Source organism: Cryptomeria japonica, chromosome 11 (genome assembly GCF_030272615.1).
Source record: "Cryptomeria japonica chromosome 11, Sugi_1.0, whole genome shotgun sequence".
Classification (NCBI taxonomy): Eukaryota; Viridiplantae; Streptophyta; class Pinopsida; order Cupressales; family Cupressaceae; genus Cryptomeria; species Cryptomeria japonica.
Genome location: NC_081415.1, coordinates 494,472,099 through 494,488,995, shown reverse-complemented (window position 1 = coordinate 494,488,995; position 16,897 = coordinate 494,472,099). Strand labels below are relative to the sequence as shown.

General features: G+C 38.3%; 1 protein-coding gene across 4 annotated transcripts in view; it reads left to right on the top strand.

Moving 5' to 3' along the window:
* LOC131068309 (uncharacterized) overlaps positions 1-16,897 on the top strand; it is a 374,805-nt gene that overhangs the window by 126,783 nt on the left and 231,125 nt on the right. For 3 of the 4 annotated variants that reach the window (XM_058003475.2, XM_058003478.2, XM_058003474.2), the window contains 3 exons: positions 11,049-11,132; positions 11,402-11,549; positions 11,845-11,972. In XM_058003475.2, coding sequence (XP_057859458.1) covers positions 11,049-11,132; positions 11,402-11,549; positions 11,845-11,972 — 360 coding nt within the window. The remainder of the gene's footprint in view (positions 1-11,048; positions 11,133-11,401; positions 11,550-11,844; positions 11,973-16,897) is intronic. The other variant, XM_058003476.2, reaches the window with a different exon arrangement.

Sequence of the window (16,897 nt, the reverse complement as noted above, 5' to 3'; positions counted from 1 at the left end):
ACAATCGGCGAGACCCACTCAATTGTCTCCACTCGAAATATGATGCCGACCTCCAGCATCCGTTCGATCTCCTCGTTCACCTTGGCAGCATAGTTTTTGTTCATTTGGTACGGCCTCTTCCGTACTGGTTGAGCTCCTGGGACCAATGGTATCCGGTGGACACACATTTTTGGTGGAGCCCCCTTCAGATCCTTGTAGGACCATGTGAATATGTCCTTGTATTCCAGGAAGATTTTGAATGTTGTAGCCTTTAGCACTGGGCTCCAATCATTGCCTACCCAAATATTTCGGGGATTGGCAGTGTCCCCCAGGTTTGTTTCCTTTACAGTGGGGTCTTCGTACTGCATTTTTTTTGGTGTCTCCCTCCTTGTACTCCGTGTATTCTGGCGGAAACTCCTCCTTCTCGCCTGACTCGTCCTCAATCTGTAGCATGTGACAAGCCGGATGAAACACTTCATAGTCTTCGATTTGCCATTGGAAGAGTCCATTCAAGGAGGAAGTGTCATCTTCTGAACATCCGCCAAGTTCCAACACTCCTTCCTTGTTTGGTTCCCTCTCGTCTTTTCCTTCATAGGAGTCCCACTCCCATCTGTTTGAATCCTCAGAATCTGAGTCAGATGATGCCAGTTCCTCGCCGACAACCTGGGTCCTTAGATCATTGGTATACTTCTGTCCCCCTTTCTCCATAGAAAGGGTGTTCTTTTTCCAGTCGTGGTTCACCTTTGCTGTAACCAGCCACCCTCTGCCCAAGATGGTGTCGTACCCCTTCTTCTTGAGTTGGATTACCACAAAATCTAGTATGAAGGGTTGCGTGCCGATGGTGATCGGCTGGGCCATCAGGGTGCCATGTGGTTTGATGTCGTGCTGGTCCGCACCGACCAAGTTGAACGTGGGTGGCCACAATGTTGGCTTCCATGTATCGTCTGGCAGTACATTCACCCTCGAACCTCCGTCCACGATGGTGTCTTTGAGTATGGCCTCGAGAATTTCCATCTCTACTATAGCAGGATGGCAACCACTATTTACGACCAACAACATTGGGTTAGCCAAGGGGTTGACCGGAGCCTCCGCCCGTGTGGCACACAAAGGTGCCTGCGCAGTGGTTTGTATGGAACTAAAAATGGCGGTTCTCAACTGTGGCATTGTTTCTAGAAGGTCCTTTACCCTTATAGGTACTTCCATCTGCAGTACTTGCCCAATGATGTTATTTTCAGCTTCCGTACGGGATGATGAACTCACCACCTCGTTGTTTCATCGTTCGACCATCCTCTCACGTTCAATATTGGCTTTTGCCTCCCACAATCTCTCCTTCATACGGGGGTTGCGATAAGTGGCCTTTTTCGTCTGGGCGCGGGTGATCGCCAGTACTTCTTTCTCACTAGTCTTGTCAATGTTGAGGAGGTTAACCCCTGGCTTAGGGCAATTTGCGTCCTCATGGTCGCCTGGCCCACACCATCGGCAGAGGTGCTGAGGAGAGGCTTCCTTCGTGCAATCACGGGCAAAGTGCCCCCACTGATTGCAGGCCCTACACTGGATCATTGGCCGACCCTTGGCGTCATACTGGATATGGCTTCTGTTATTGTTATTGTTATTCCTTCCGCTGCCGCGTCTGTTGTCCCCGTAACCTCCAGATGATGTCGTTGTGTTGGTTTGCTGGGCCGTACCCGCTGGTGCGGTTGTGTGGCCTACTCCGTGAACAAGACTTTGTTCATTTGCGTACTTCAGGTCTTCATGTTGTATGGGCACTCCTTAATGGAGTGTCCCATCACTTGGCAAATCTCACAAAAGGCCTTCTTCGGGCAAGTACCCTTCGTATGTCCTTCCTCTTTGCACTCTGTGCACCATACGTCGCCTTCGGTCCGACCCGTGCTTCTCATTGTTTTAAATTCTTTCCTCATTTGCTCCATGTCTTTCTGGAGTGCTTGCACCTTTTTGCCAGCCTCGCCATCGCTGCTGCTTCCCTCGGAAGAGTCATTATCCTCGAACGAGCTATCCTTATTCTTTTTTTTCTTGGATGTCTTGGTCTCGCTCTCAAGATCCATCGCTCTATTATATGCATCTTTGTAGGAGGTTGGTGGAACAATTTTCATCTTCTTCCGGAGGGAGTGTTTCAGTCCCTCCACGAACCATCTCTTTTTCAACCCATCTGCTAGTTGACTCTTCATTTTCCCCAACAGTTCCTTGAGCCGTCGACTATAGGCTCGGACAATCTCGTTCTTGTTCTGTTTTGTGCCATAGATTTCGGCTACTATTTCATTGTCATCCCTAAGAAGGCAGAACTCTACCTCGAATTCCTTCTTCAGGTCGGGCCATGTGCCGACTTTGGTCTTATCCATATCTGAGTACCAGTCGATGGCCACTCCCCTTAAGGTTGCTGGAAATTGTGTTACCCATTCGTCCTGGTCGGTAATACCGTTCGTTGACCATATGGTTTCGCAAGTGCGGCAATGGCAGACGGGATCTTCCTTCTCGTCGCCGTTGAACTTCGACAGTTTCTGTTTACTTGCCATTGATGGGGGTCATCTCCTCGGAGGTGGCTGTGGCTTTGTCTATGCCCCTGCGCCACTCCCTCCGGCGCCGGTGGTGTGTCCTGCTTGGGTGACTGGGGGTATGGTGTTTTGCTTGTCGTATGTCGCACCTACAGCCGTATGGCTATCCTTCCCTTCGTTCTCACCCGCGCCCGCTACTGGCTCCCATTGCTGGTCCTCACTTCGCGGCGTAAGGGATAAGTTTCTGAACTGATCCCGGGTCTCTTCGACTAGATTCCTACATAACCTTGTTTCCTCCAAAAACTCTTCGTGGTTTCTCACCCTACGGTGTTCTGGCGATGCATAGAAATTTCCATCGGCTTCTGCCCCCTCCGTGACACCTCCTTGGTTCCCTTCGGGCAACCCTTCGGCAGGTCATCCTTGGGCAAGTTGCCTCAGCCTTCGTCTACGTTCTACTTGTTGCTTCAGAATCAAGGCCCTCTGTGCGGCCTCCTACTCCTCCGTTTGTGCTTTCTTATTTCTATCTTTGTTTAATAGGTTGGGCATTAATTCCCGTACATTTCCATAAATAACAACACATAAAAAGAGAACACTCCTTTATTAATTCATCTCATCAGATACAACTTGTGTCAATATTATGACACCTTTATTCAAATATAGAATGTTCTTTTATCCCTCTGGGATTCAGGGTTCAATTTCCTCTTGGCGTCGTGCCATCACGCTCCGCTTCTTGACGGCTGCTTTCTTCGTACTTTTGGAGGATTTGTTGGCGTTGCTCTTCTCGGGCAATCTCCTCCAGGCGAGTTCGTTGTGCTAGTGATGCTTGTGCAAGCAACCGGGGTAGGTGGTTCATCAACCGATTTACTGCCAAGCTAACTTCTAGTGCTGTCCACACGGCACTTGTTGGGATTTCAGCCTCCGTGGCCTCCCTTTGGACGTAGGTCTCGATGGCCACCTGAAGGAGGATTGAGAATTCCCTCGTTGCAGTGTCTTCTCCGTGGTAGAGCTTTGTTTGCGCGTCGTCGGCCTCTGGGTTTATCTCACCAACGGGTAGGCCCATCGTGTCCGTGCACCATCTGCCCCTTCCTTTCCCGAGTATGTCTAGGCAACGGTGCCAAATGTTTACCCTCTCGGGTGAATAGCTTAAAGGACACAGATAAAACATGTAATGCAGAATAATAATGCCATCGACATCAGATAAAATATAAGAGATGTTATTCCATTCCTAATCGTGTTCTTTTACATGTTTTCTTCTAAGGTATATAAAGGTACCGAGGGGGTGCGAGGGCCAACCGTCGCACCTGTAATTACCATCCCTCGGTTACCGAACTAACAAAGACAATTACAACTTAATGAACTAGTTTTATTCATATACAATGTTGCCGCCAATAGGTACAATTGAGACAAGTGGGATCAATTGAGTTTTGCATATATCTAGAAACTCTCAATCATGATTGCAGATATTTCTAAGGACAGGTTGATTGTTCTATTTATGGAGGGATTGTTAAAACGACTTCCTGGTTGGGTCGAAGCATTTGATCCAAATACCTTGCAGTATGCCATCAAGAGGCCTCCAAACATGGAGAGTTCAAAATCTAAAAACGAATTCAAGCACATCTATTTCCACTAGAGAAGGTTAAGAAATGTTTCCAAAAAGAATGTCCAAATATGAACGACATGGATGATGATGTTAGAAATGAACTACGCAAGAAAAAGCTTTAGTTCTCTTGCAGAGAACTTGGGAGCTTGTTCATAGGTGTTTGGGGAAAGGGCAGGTTCATACCTAGAGGTTGGTTTCATATGGTGAGGAGAACATAGGAGCTACTAGTAGTGAGTAGGATGACTTAGATGGGGAACTGATAGATGTGGAGGGACATCCGTTGGAAGAAGTGAACGGAGGAACCATCACTACTCTCTCTGCTACTCCTAGGTATAATTTATTCAAAGGACTCTTATAGGGGAAACGAGTTATAGTTTTGATTGACAATGGGGTTGTAAGATGCCAACTGGAATTTCACACAATCTGATATGTTTTTCTGGATTTGATTTCTTTGACCAGCGGTTGGAATTTTGGTTTTTTGATGTGGTTTTTTGTGGTTTTATGCTTTTTAGGTGTTTTTGGGGGTTTTTGAATGATGCACCATAGAAACAATTGCAAATAGAAAACTAAAGTAATTCTGAAAATTGGAAATCAGAACTCTGATTTTTATTACAGCAATACAATTTGACAAAGAATGACAATTTATTTTGCTCAAGGTGCAAATTTGCATACCAGGAGTCCTGAGCTTGCCTGGTTGAGCCTCCTTATTTGACTGGAATTCAATATATGTTGATGTAATAGCTTACTGTGTGTGGAATCAGCTCCAAATCATTTCATTGGCTCTAGAATGAATTACCAAAAACAATTGGTGAAGAACTAGGCAGACCTAGATGGAATTCTGATTTCTTGCCATGTAAACCCTTCCAGGAATGAAGAATTTCCCTGTATTATTGAATATGCTGATCACAAATGACCTTATTTTTCCTAAATAACTGCTACAATATTGTTCTTTATTACCAACACTGAGAATCAATGTAATTTGCAGCCCTGAAACTCTTGTATTTATTTTTACTAGATTCCAGGCCAAATGGGAATGGTACGGCCTAGCTGAGGAAGGTACGACTGGCATATATGATGAATGTTTTGCTGTAGTTGACTACCAAACCTTCTCTAATTCACTGTACACGCAACCTGCTGGTGATTAGACCCTTAAAACTACTGAATTTGATCCTTAATGACCTGAAAAGTAGTCTCTTGTATGTCCACTTTGCAAATTTGGTAAGAGGGGTTACGTCCTGACACCACAATACTAGAGGTTTTCATCCCCAATACTTCTCCAAAGCTACCTTTGCCGTGCAGATCTGAAAATTAGTTGAGAGCTCCAAAAAATGAATAACAGGAATGAACAAAACTCATGCCAAAATGTGGCTTTAAGCCTCCAAGCCCTAATTTGACCCCCATATGGCATCAACCAAAGATTCCAATAGCATGTTCTTCCCTCTAATGAGCTCTTGAGTTTGAGGGTTAAGTGATCATCCGACGTGCCATTTATAATTTTAAGTTATAATATGCCTAGTGAGGCGTGCGAGTTAAAATGATATTATAAAGTTACCTTTTTAATAAATCATTTTCTAATTTGAGAAAAAATAACTTACAATACTTTATTATAAAGTACACTCTAAATAGAGTGACTAAGGCCAAAATTGGCTAAGTGTCCACCCCCTAGCACTCTCCATCACCTCCTAATCATTGAATTCACCTGCGAAGGTGGCTAATAGTTGAATCTAAGCTCTTGGATGGCGAATCAAGGGAATGGGGACATTACAATCCTCCCTTCCTAGGATTGCTTGCCCTCAAGCAAACATAAGGCAGGATGTTGTAGAATCTCTTCACCTTCCCATGTAGCATCTGTTGACGTGTTTTTTATAACTACGTCGAACACAGAATAAAGTTGCCTAACAGTCACTTCACTCTCTCGTGATCAAAGTGCGATTGCATGCTAAGATTGCAAGAAGTTCAACAATTGACTCCAAGGTTCCTTTATGCTACGGACGTGACTCAGTTGGCTGATGTGATTGCTGGTAATCGAAGGGGCCTTACGTTTGCATCATTCTTTCACTTCTTTATTGTGGCTGGAACTTCATCATTGGATATGGCAATTCTGCGATGCTGCTGCTTCGAACAGACTAAAATGAACTGAAAATAAAGGGGAAAAGGGGTTTAGAAGGATCTAAATCTACTCCTAAGGGCAGTGATATCAACAGTTAATGCTTCGGTGAACAAATTCCATATAAACCAAGCTCTGCTTCGCCAAGATCAACTACAACTCCGCAAGAACCAGTGCAATCTTCTGGGGATGCTAGAGGATTTTCAAATCGAGAAAGTACATTTGAATACCCAAGAATGACGCAATCCAAAAAACCATCCACAATCGAACTTAGCACAAATTTAGGGGGTTCAGGCTAACTTTACACTGCAACTTACAATCAGAAAGATGCAAAAAGTATGAACCATGGAAATTCATCAAACACCATTACATTCTCCATTGAGTTCAAAGCACTATACTACTTCTACTCTAAGTGAGGAAGGTGAAACCATGCAAGCTTTGAAAAAATAATTTAAGTGGACACCATCAGAGAACAATGTTTCACTGTTATTATCTCAAAACTTATCCTAACAATTTCATACAAGTCTCCCTCCTTACAAATGAGGGGGGTCACCCCTTTATATAGGCCTCAGGCCATGATTATATGCAAACCCTAATTAGGGTTTTCCCTAAAAGATTCTCCACTCAAGATGCAACAAGGTGGGAATCTCCAATTAATAACCCATCATGCCCATATACAATTAATTCAAAAGTACCCAAAATAGCATCCATTGCGCATTAAATGCACCACCTCTTTCAAATTCGCCCAACATGCATTGAATATTCATCCATGCAAAAATCACCCTATTATGTCATAAATGCTCCATCATTTCCACATGCGGCGTTGCATGCAAAAAGAATTTGCCATAAATTCAACATGCAATGACCAGGTCGCCATTTGGTCAAATATTCCGGCAATGAATGGGCCACCATATTGCCATGCGTTCAATAGATCCTCGCCATGCAAGTGGACCCTGCCGTCGTATATCCGCTCCTGCACATCTCAAATTGTTAGAGAGGGAAAATTTGATTCAGGAATAATTTTCTTGAAGTCTCTTAAACTTTCCTTGCTTGAAGAAGGTTTTTAATGATTTTCCACCATCTCCTATTTTTTAGGAATTTTCCACAAATTAGGTTTTCAAGTCCCAGGAGGGAAAAAATTCTCCTACGAATCCAAATCTATGAAAATTTTGAAATTTGGATGTGATTTGATGCCTGAGAATGGATTTTTCAAAAACTTTCTCGAGGGGAAATTTCTTATTCAGTTCAACCCTGATTCCTTCCTTGCCTTAGAAATTGTTTTTTTTTACCTTCAATTCATCCCGACGTGGAATTCATGTTGTGAAGGAATTCTCCTTTGGAAAGAAATTTGTTCCTTACCCTAAGGAAGGAAATTCTTCATGCCTTGGCCAATTTTCATGACTTCCAAGAACTTTGTCCTGAAGGAAGAAATTTCAAACACTTAGTCAATTTTTTACCTTTCTTGGAATTCTATCCTAAAGGAAGGAATTTCCGACACTTAGCCAAATTTTCACTTTTCTTGGAATTTCTTCTTCTTGGGTGCAATTCTTCCCTGAGGAAGGAATTTTTGTGCTCTTTGAATTCATCATGTTTGCAGGGAGCTTTTCGACCAATTTTCAGATCTCCTATTTTTTAGGAAATTTCCTAAAATTTAGGACCCGGGTCTAGGAGAAAGAGAATTCTCCCACGTCCAAATCTGCAAAAATTTTCGGATACTGATAAGATTTGCTGTTTAAAAATGGAAATTTCAAAAAAATTTCTCGAGGGGATTTCTGGTTTTCATTCTTCCTTGACCCTTGGATTTTCATGTCTTAGACAAATTTTCAATTTTCAAGCTTACGCATGGAATTCACCATGTCTTGGAATTTTATCATTTTCCGTGCCTCCAAGACCCCTCAATTTGGTGCTTTCCATTAGTCTAGGGCGCTATTTCCATGTGCAGAGGAATTCATCAACTTTTGATTTCTCCATGACCCCTCTCTTTTGGTGCTTTGATCACGGCTTGGGCGGAATTTCACTGTGGAGGAGGAATTTTCTCAAATGCTGAATCCTCCATGACCCCTCCATTTTGGCGCCTAGTTGAGTGTTTGGGCGGAATTTCACTGTGGAGTAGGAATTTGATGTTTTCTACCAATTCAGGACATGTATATATATGAAATATAACATTTAAGTATAAGTGGAGTCCCTAGGAATCATAACGCAAATTCTGGATTTTGGAAGATCTTTCAAATTTTCAGACTTAGTCAAATTTCAGGCCATTTTTGGATTAGGATGACATTGGTGGATTGATGTGAATTTCTAGACTTGGATGATTTCACATGCTTTCCTCTTTTGGAATAGGAGTTCCAAACTTAAACAGTTTTTTGATCCAACTTGTCTGCCTTCTGACTCTTCCGGATTTAGAAATGATCTTCAGGAGCGTTCAGTCTTCAGCGTCTTCAGGGATGTTCAGTTTTTAGTGTTTTCCTATGAAGAACTTGCCAAAAAGAGATTTTCCCAAATAGTAAGTGTTTCAAAATGTCAAGGTTTGGGCAAAATAGGTTAGGAAAGCGCTTACTAAAAATAGTAAGTTTGGTTTTTGACAAAATTAGACCAATCCGAGAGACAATGAAACTTACTAAAAATATAGTTACTAAGAATAGTAAGTGCTCAGAATTCGCTCAAATTTATCGAGAGATTCCTTGAAGGGTCCTGATTCCAGTCATATGTTCAGTTTTTCCAAAACCCTAATAGAAACCCCTAAAATCTAGGACTAAAGGCAAAAACCCTAAAATTGACAAAACGAGTCCTAGACTTAACCAAATTTGCTCAAACGAAAAGCAGACTTAATCAATATGACCCCCAAACACTTGCAAAGCAGAGAGATTGACGAGACTGCTGCGAAAAAGAGCCAAAAAACAAAACCAAAAGACCGGAAGGGCCTAAAAAGTAGGGGGTCTCCATTTGCAATGGGGCGATGTGTGAAAACGTCACAACAACATCCTCAATGGGTAAATCTCTCCAACGAATCAAGTATTCTCGGATTACTCTGTTCCTTTAAAAACTTATATTGTATTGGTTTGTATTGTATTGTATTATATTATATTGTATTATATTAATATATGTAATAATTAATGAATTCATTTAAAAACTTTAACATAAAAATAATCTCACTGAAAATTCATATCATAGAACGAATTAATATAGGAAAAGAACGTATGAATTCTGGTGAACCGGACCCCCACACCGAATGTGGACTCAGACTTGCATCCAGGCTCCAAGGCCCGAACACAGTAACAATACAATACAATACAATGCAATGTAATGTAAGATAATATAATATATTATATTATATAAGAATATTTTATATTTATATTTATATATAGATATACAATATTGTTATATTATATTTTGTACTAACGAACCCAAAATGAACCCAAACTCCTTTTCAAAATTTTGTCGAACCGGGTTCTTGAACCGAACCGGTGCCCGAACCCGAACCAGCAACTTAGATTGTAAATGCTCTATGGTAGTATTGCCAATGGGTTTGATCTTTGCTTATTGCCAATTTACTTAGTCTACTAAACAATTGATAATATTGTATTCTCTCACAACTAAATAAGTGGAAGAGTTGTTTTATACTTTCCCATAGAATTAGTGAAAGCTTCACTTTTCTCTCCCGCTGAATAAGTGGAAGTGCCCTTATTTCCCACTGAACAAGTAGATGATATTAATTACACTTTGTTAAATAAGTTTGAAGTGTCTTTCTTTTCAGTTGCACAGCTTTCTGTTAAATAATTGGTATTGGCCAGCTTGGCACCTAGTGCATTTGCCCTTTCAGTTGCAATCTTTCTATTAATTGTATAATCCTGAACACTGTATGGTCCCACCTTGTCCATCTTGGGATTTGGCTGATCAGAAAGTGCAAAGGGAGATTGCTTGTATCTCACATCAGTTGAAGTTATTTTCAAAATAAATAAAAAATAGGGGTGTATATAACAACACTAGACAAATTCATTAGCAAGTAAATTTACATGTGAGATCTATCGCAAGTATGAACTTGTATTATAACAAGTTTCTAATCCTTTGGGTGACTTATATTCATGTATATGACACTTGCTTGGCTTTAAGCTTAACTTAATGACAGGGTTGTATGTCTTATGTAAATTGATGCAAGAATAATCTAATTAATTCATTTTGTAACGTTTTAATTTTGGGCCGTTGCTAATTTTTCTAATGGTTGTCAATGAATTCCTTGATTGTGATAGGTTAAAAAAATTGCATAGCTTTAAAAATAATCCGAAGCTTTGAACTTTCAAGTGACTAAAAACATCTTTACTCTTTGACTGTTACAGGTATTGTTGATGTTTCTTTGAAAAATATCCTTTGAATTGTTGTAGTGGCATCTCTATAGTAACATACCATGATTGGCAAATCCTACAATACCGAAGTAATGAAATTTCCATGCAAATTACACATATGCAATATATTCTTGACAGTCAAAAGAGATGGATTGGGGTTAAATTCATCTCTACATCTTGACAAGAAAGTTTTGTAAGCACTTTTGATTTTATTTGACCAACATGAGGCTATTAAAGTTATGGAGATTTTTTATTTCAGACTTCTTAATTTTGGTTTTCCCATTATCAGTTTTGCAGATTGATTTGATTGTAGATGTATGGGTTAAATCTGGAGATGTAGAGATTTAATTCAAGTTCAGTGTTTCTCTTCTGCTTTAATAACATAAATCTAATGTACAGGCTCTTGTTACAATGGAATGATATTGTTCTTGCTAGTAAAGACTTTTAACTATGTTTTCATCTAAGTGAATAAATTTTATAAATACATCATTATATGTGTTTTATCTTTTCAGAAATTGCAGAGAGCAACTGCACATGCAGAGAACATTTCTTCTCAGGAAAATCTAGAAAGCCACATAAAATCATTGGAAAGCAAGGTAATTATTTGCTTCCAATCTTTCTGAAGAAAGAACTGAATCATATGAATTATTTCATTTATGATTGGCTCTTCAGCTACTGGTTGGCTTGGTAATGTTATTCAGTTGCTTTGATGAGTATCTATATTTTATTACATGCAAAAGTATTAGGATTGGGACAATGTAATCGTACTTTACAAACTATGAATCCTGCATAAGAATTTTTTTGACTCATTTCAGGGCATCATTTTTCTATCAACACTCAAGGATACAATGTTTTCAATTTTCAGGTTGCAACACTTCAAGCAGGTCGCCCCATCCCTGTTGATATCCTAGTTAGAAGGAAGACAAAGGTGGCTATTATAACAGGTCCAAATACTGGAGGAAAAACAGCAGTCATGAAGACGGTGGGATTAGCTGCACTGATGGCAAGACGTGGTAAATGTTTATAATTGCTTTAACTGAGTTTTTTTTGATGATAAGGCAATCCCTGTGAAATTTTTTCAGTTAGATGGTGTGGTTTCTTACAAACATAGAGAGTGTCCTTTTAGCAAGTAAGAAATTTCAAATAACTCTTTATAGCAATATCTTATTTTTTCTGTTCTTATTGTATTCAAGTCTATGAATTGAAGTTGAAGGTTTTGATAACTTGATAAGTAAATTGAAGGATACATAGTAGCATTTCTATGTGAGCATCTTTCTTATATTATTTTTCATTTTTTCTTTGACACAGGACTTTATGTGCTAGCAGCGGAACCGGTTAAGATACCATGTTTTGATTTTATTTTTGCAGATATAGGTGATGAACAGTCCTTAAGCCAGTCCCTCTCAACGTTTTCAGGCCACTTGAAACAGATTATGGTGGGTTCCAATTTTAGTTAGTGTTTTCACCCTCAAAGCTATTCTCTTAGAAGATAAAAATGGTGCAATCTAATAAAAGGTGATTGTTATGCATTAGGACATGAATCATTTAGGTAAAACCTACTTGATTCTACTTTCTTTATCACTATTTTGGTACACACAGAAAATCTAAAGTTCAAGTCTTTTAATTCCTTTTATAAACTGTATTTAGGATAGATACTCATCTAATTCATCAACACAATTTTCAATTTGCACATATTTGATTGATTTCTGGTTATATGTGCCACTGAACTTTCAAGCAAATGTTTATAACACCCATAACATAGAATTATAATGTTTTCTTAAGTGGTCAAATGGAACGGCAGTTGTAAATCAATGATAAAGAGTAAATCAAAAGAAAATAGCAGCAATACACAATAAAGGGGTGCAAAATATTTTTATAACAAATCCTTGTGGGGAATGACAAGGAATTTAATTTTAAGCGGTTGTTTCTTGTGTGTTTGAGTAGGAACCTTATTGACTCAAAGTTTTAATTTTTGTGAGGAGAATAAAGATTACTAAGCTCTCCATCAACTTTGTTCTCCTGGTTATTTATAAGTAAAAGAAGATCGCTAAATTTCATTCTACAAGGTGTCATAGGGGACGTACAAAATCTTCATGTTAAAACAAGCCTTCCTACTTATTAAGGTATAAGGTGTTGTTGTAGAGGGAATGTAAGGAGATTGATTTCATTCTAACAAATTCATTGTCTAAGTCATAGAAGCAAATATTGTGATATATTGCTGTACCAATACAATTATTTTGCATTATGTCACATTTCAATCTTAATCTTTGTAATTTATGCAATGACATGTCACGTTTTAAGCTTCATCATGGTTGTCCGTATTGTTTTTGGCATCTCTCATCAATGTCTTTGGAGGCCCAAGAAAAAGAGCTCTCCAACACTTTTGGCGAAGTGAAGAATGGAGTTTGAACAATGGAAAAGTGGCTAAAATTTTACTAAGGCACAAAAATGTGTTCTCTAGTTGGAGGCGTATGCCAATGTGAAGGCTAACATTACATTCAAAGTCAAAAAATATTTCTTGGTTCAGGAGCATTTGGGTTCATAGGTGATCTTGCATCATCCAAAAAGATTTATTTAATATAATTTCTTTTTGTTTGATTTTGGCTTGTTGCATGTAAGATTTTCAGCATCCGAGTCAGCACTTTGGAAGAAATGAATTAAAAATAATAATTTGGCTAGGCATTCCAATGTTTAAAATGTCATTTCTATGGGTGAAATATGGCACCTAAAGTCATGTAATTTGTTTATTTTTTGTATGCATATTTTAATGAAATAAATAATGTCAAATGCTGGGGTATTTTGAACATTGAAAAAGATAGGATGGAAGAGAAAAACAAATGCCAAGTTTGGAGTTTTGTTATTTTATGCAAATTTGGGTTCCAAACAAAATATGATGCCCTGTTTCTTGGAGTGCATCATTCCTGGCACCTGGTTTGTAGCAGAGAATTGGGGAGTAATAACAGCAGATTTTACAAAGGGAGTTACATTTTCAGAGTGTTAGTTTGTAGATTGAGGACACAGGAGGAAGAAGTTGCTGGAAGTGTAACAAAGTGGAGTTTTGAAGAAAAAAATGGCAGAGAGAAGTTCAATGCCCAGGCTGGAAAATGTTAATGTGTAAGGCACCAATGTCCAGGTGCTTGTTGATTTTATAAATTAATTTGTTTTCATAGGTAATGGGATTCCTTAGTTTGTTTATGTAATCTATGAATTTTAGTATTAAAAATCAGTTTGTAGTGAGTGATTTTACTTGTAAGACTTTGTAAATCAATCTATTTTTCAATGAAACTCAAATTTGTTTGCCTGGAGGTGTTGTGTGTGTGAGATTAAGACATGTTGGCTGCCTGGATGGATGGTTTGACAAAAGACCCCCATCCATGTTCTGCATCAATTGGTATCGGAGCCGGTAATTTTTCTGGATATGTGTTGAGGTTGAGATTGTGGAAGAAATTTATTTTTCTTGGATATGTGTGAATTTTCTGTTGCTTGGGATGTTGCCTGGAATGGGATGAATTTATTTGCTTGGAGAAGATCATGACTATGGACAACATAAGAGATCCAAAAATATGTCAAGTGCCTCTATTTAAGTAGCCTACCTATTGCCATACATGCTGCCACATTATTTGTCAAAAGTGGACCACATTTTTTATAGCATATTTAAGTAGAACCTCCTCCAATATTAGACTTAGATTCTTAGCATTTTTTACTTTGTTTGAGTTGTTGATGTTCCCTTGGAACACCATTTGACCTTTTGAAGCCACCAAAAAGTTGATGAGCATGCATTTGCTTCCATCTGTCTATCTATCTGATTATATGGTGCATCCATATTTGCACTAATATTTATTTTACTCTTTCACAAATTTCTCTAAATTTTCCATTGCTTTCTAGAGCATCATCTTGTTTAAGTATTTGGCGTTTTAATTTTAATTTTTTAGTGCAGCAAAAAGGAAAATGGTTGTAGGGTAGAACTGCTCTTTGAATCAGCAGGGAAAGATCCCTATAAATAAAAAATAACATAATTTGAATAATATATACTTGCTTCTTACAATTAGTACGATGTTTTCTTGGGTGGTTCACTCAGGCTGAATAAAATTTAAGGTGTATCTTTTTGGATTCACCTAGGGAAAAAGGTTGATAAGTGCTTTGATTCAAGGAAAAATATATTTATTTATTTTGACTAAAGCAAGGTTACTAGGAAATGGGGGTACTTGGAGATTCCGGAGACTGGTACCGGTACTGGTACACCTAATTTTCAAAAATAGGAGACGGGTACTTCGAGATGCCAATTTTTTAATAAATAATATTTAATAATTTCCAAAACATATCATGACAGAACTTTGAAAACAAGAACAGTGATAAAGTTTAACATTAACTTTAAAATTGAAATTAAAATTGCTTATATTGCTGATACCATAGCCAGTCTAAATTGTTTAGTGAAAGTAAGGTAACATAGATGTTGAACACACTCAATATTGTTGGCTAAATAGTAAAGGCAATTTCTCTTTAGACTATTACAATGATAAGAAATCAGTCCTCTCAAAAAGTCTACACTATCAATAGATCCGATCACTATAACTTTGCATGGATTTTTGTCTTCCTGTGAAACATTTTCCTTATTAGTCATTTCCCTACGACTTTGCTTTGTTGCAAGCTTATCTTATTTGTTTGCTTTGTTTTTTTTGCCTTTTTACTGCATTTTACCCTAAGTTTTCTAGGAGACGTCAATTTTTAGTGGGGAGACTTTGGAGACGGCAGCCAAAAGAACCTTATGCGTCAAGAAGTTTTCGGAGAAGTATCCAGTATTGGAGACGTGTCTCCGATACGTCTTCGGTTCCAGTACGGGTCTCTAGGGTTAGGAGATGGGTCTCCAGGTAACTATGGACTAAAATAAATTCTTCAATTACATGCCTAGGCTATTTAACTAAAGGAAGAGATTGAGCAGTGCAAGTATGAACAAGGAGAGATTGTTTTGAATAATGCAAAATATTTTGTAAATTAGAGTGGAATGACATACAAAGCTATCAGACTGACTTTATTGAGATCTGCAACAAGAATCTTGTAGTTAAAGTGAAAGATCTTCAATTCACTTAATCTACATGCATTACATTTTATGAATTGAACAGGTTGATTTGTTCAAAGCTACAAAAACCAACCTTATTGTTATTGTAATAGAAAGCTTCCAATGACGATTGAGTATTTCAAGAATATTTCAGCAACTATTTAGAAACAAAATTGACATACTAAGCTTTATTGAATGAATATTGAATTCAAGATTGATAATAATAAATTCTAAACTAAGTGCCCAAAGGTCTTATTTATAATGTTTTAGAAAGCCGTCACATTAAAAATAATAAGAAGCTAACACACACAATACATTGTAATGACCACCCCTACTATTTTCCAAATAATCTTAACTAAAAACCAAGCAATGGACAATCTTTGATACACCTAATCACCTTGGTCCCAAGATGGGCAAGGTGAGGGCATACATGTTGTCATGTCCTCAATTTGAAAGGTGACAATTAATTAAAATGATTTTTATTAAGCTGTCAAAAATAAATAAAAAATATCCAATGATGACATAATATTAATTAATTTAATTAAATAAACATTAAAATAATATCATAATGTCACTTTATTAAATAAAGTTCTCCAAAATATAATTAATATTTAAGTCGGCCAAGTCGGCCTAATGTTCTAGAAGCTTCTTGGAGTTCTTTATAAGGAGGATGGATGAAGGAAAGCATGCTTTGGATTTGATAAAACAGTTTATATTTCTGGAGAAGAAAACCTTCAGGATTATAGAAGGGTTGGACAAAAAGATAGTTCTTTCAAAAGGGTGGATTCGTGATGAAGTCTACATCAGGGCTAAATTTGTGAAGTCTCCTGTGGAGACAAATTTGCAGTGATAAGAGTTATCTAGTGATAAGAAATCTACAGGTATTGAGGCTCAACATTATCTCATCTAGTGAATTTCTTGGATTAAAATAAGAGACCTTTTATATTATTATCGAGCTGGTTGTCTATTTGCTTGGGGCAATTAATAATCACGATATTGGCTATTGTTTCATTTATTCTTCCTAATGTTAGGACTTTAGGACGATTACCTTTGGAGGGAAATTATTGAAAACACTCTAGGCATTTATCTCTTGATATCACATGATGTTGTAATGTGGAAATAAGGGTCGTGATTGAAATCATGAACTCTCACGTTTGACGCGGAAAAGAATACCACGGCTGTGGGGTGCATTATTATTGGGGTGGTAGATGACAAAATAACAATAATTCTAGACGGCAACCGTATATTCTCTTCTTTCCAGCAGACTATTGGTGAAGGCGACGTACAAGTTGAGCGCAAACATAC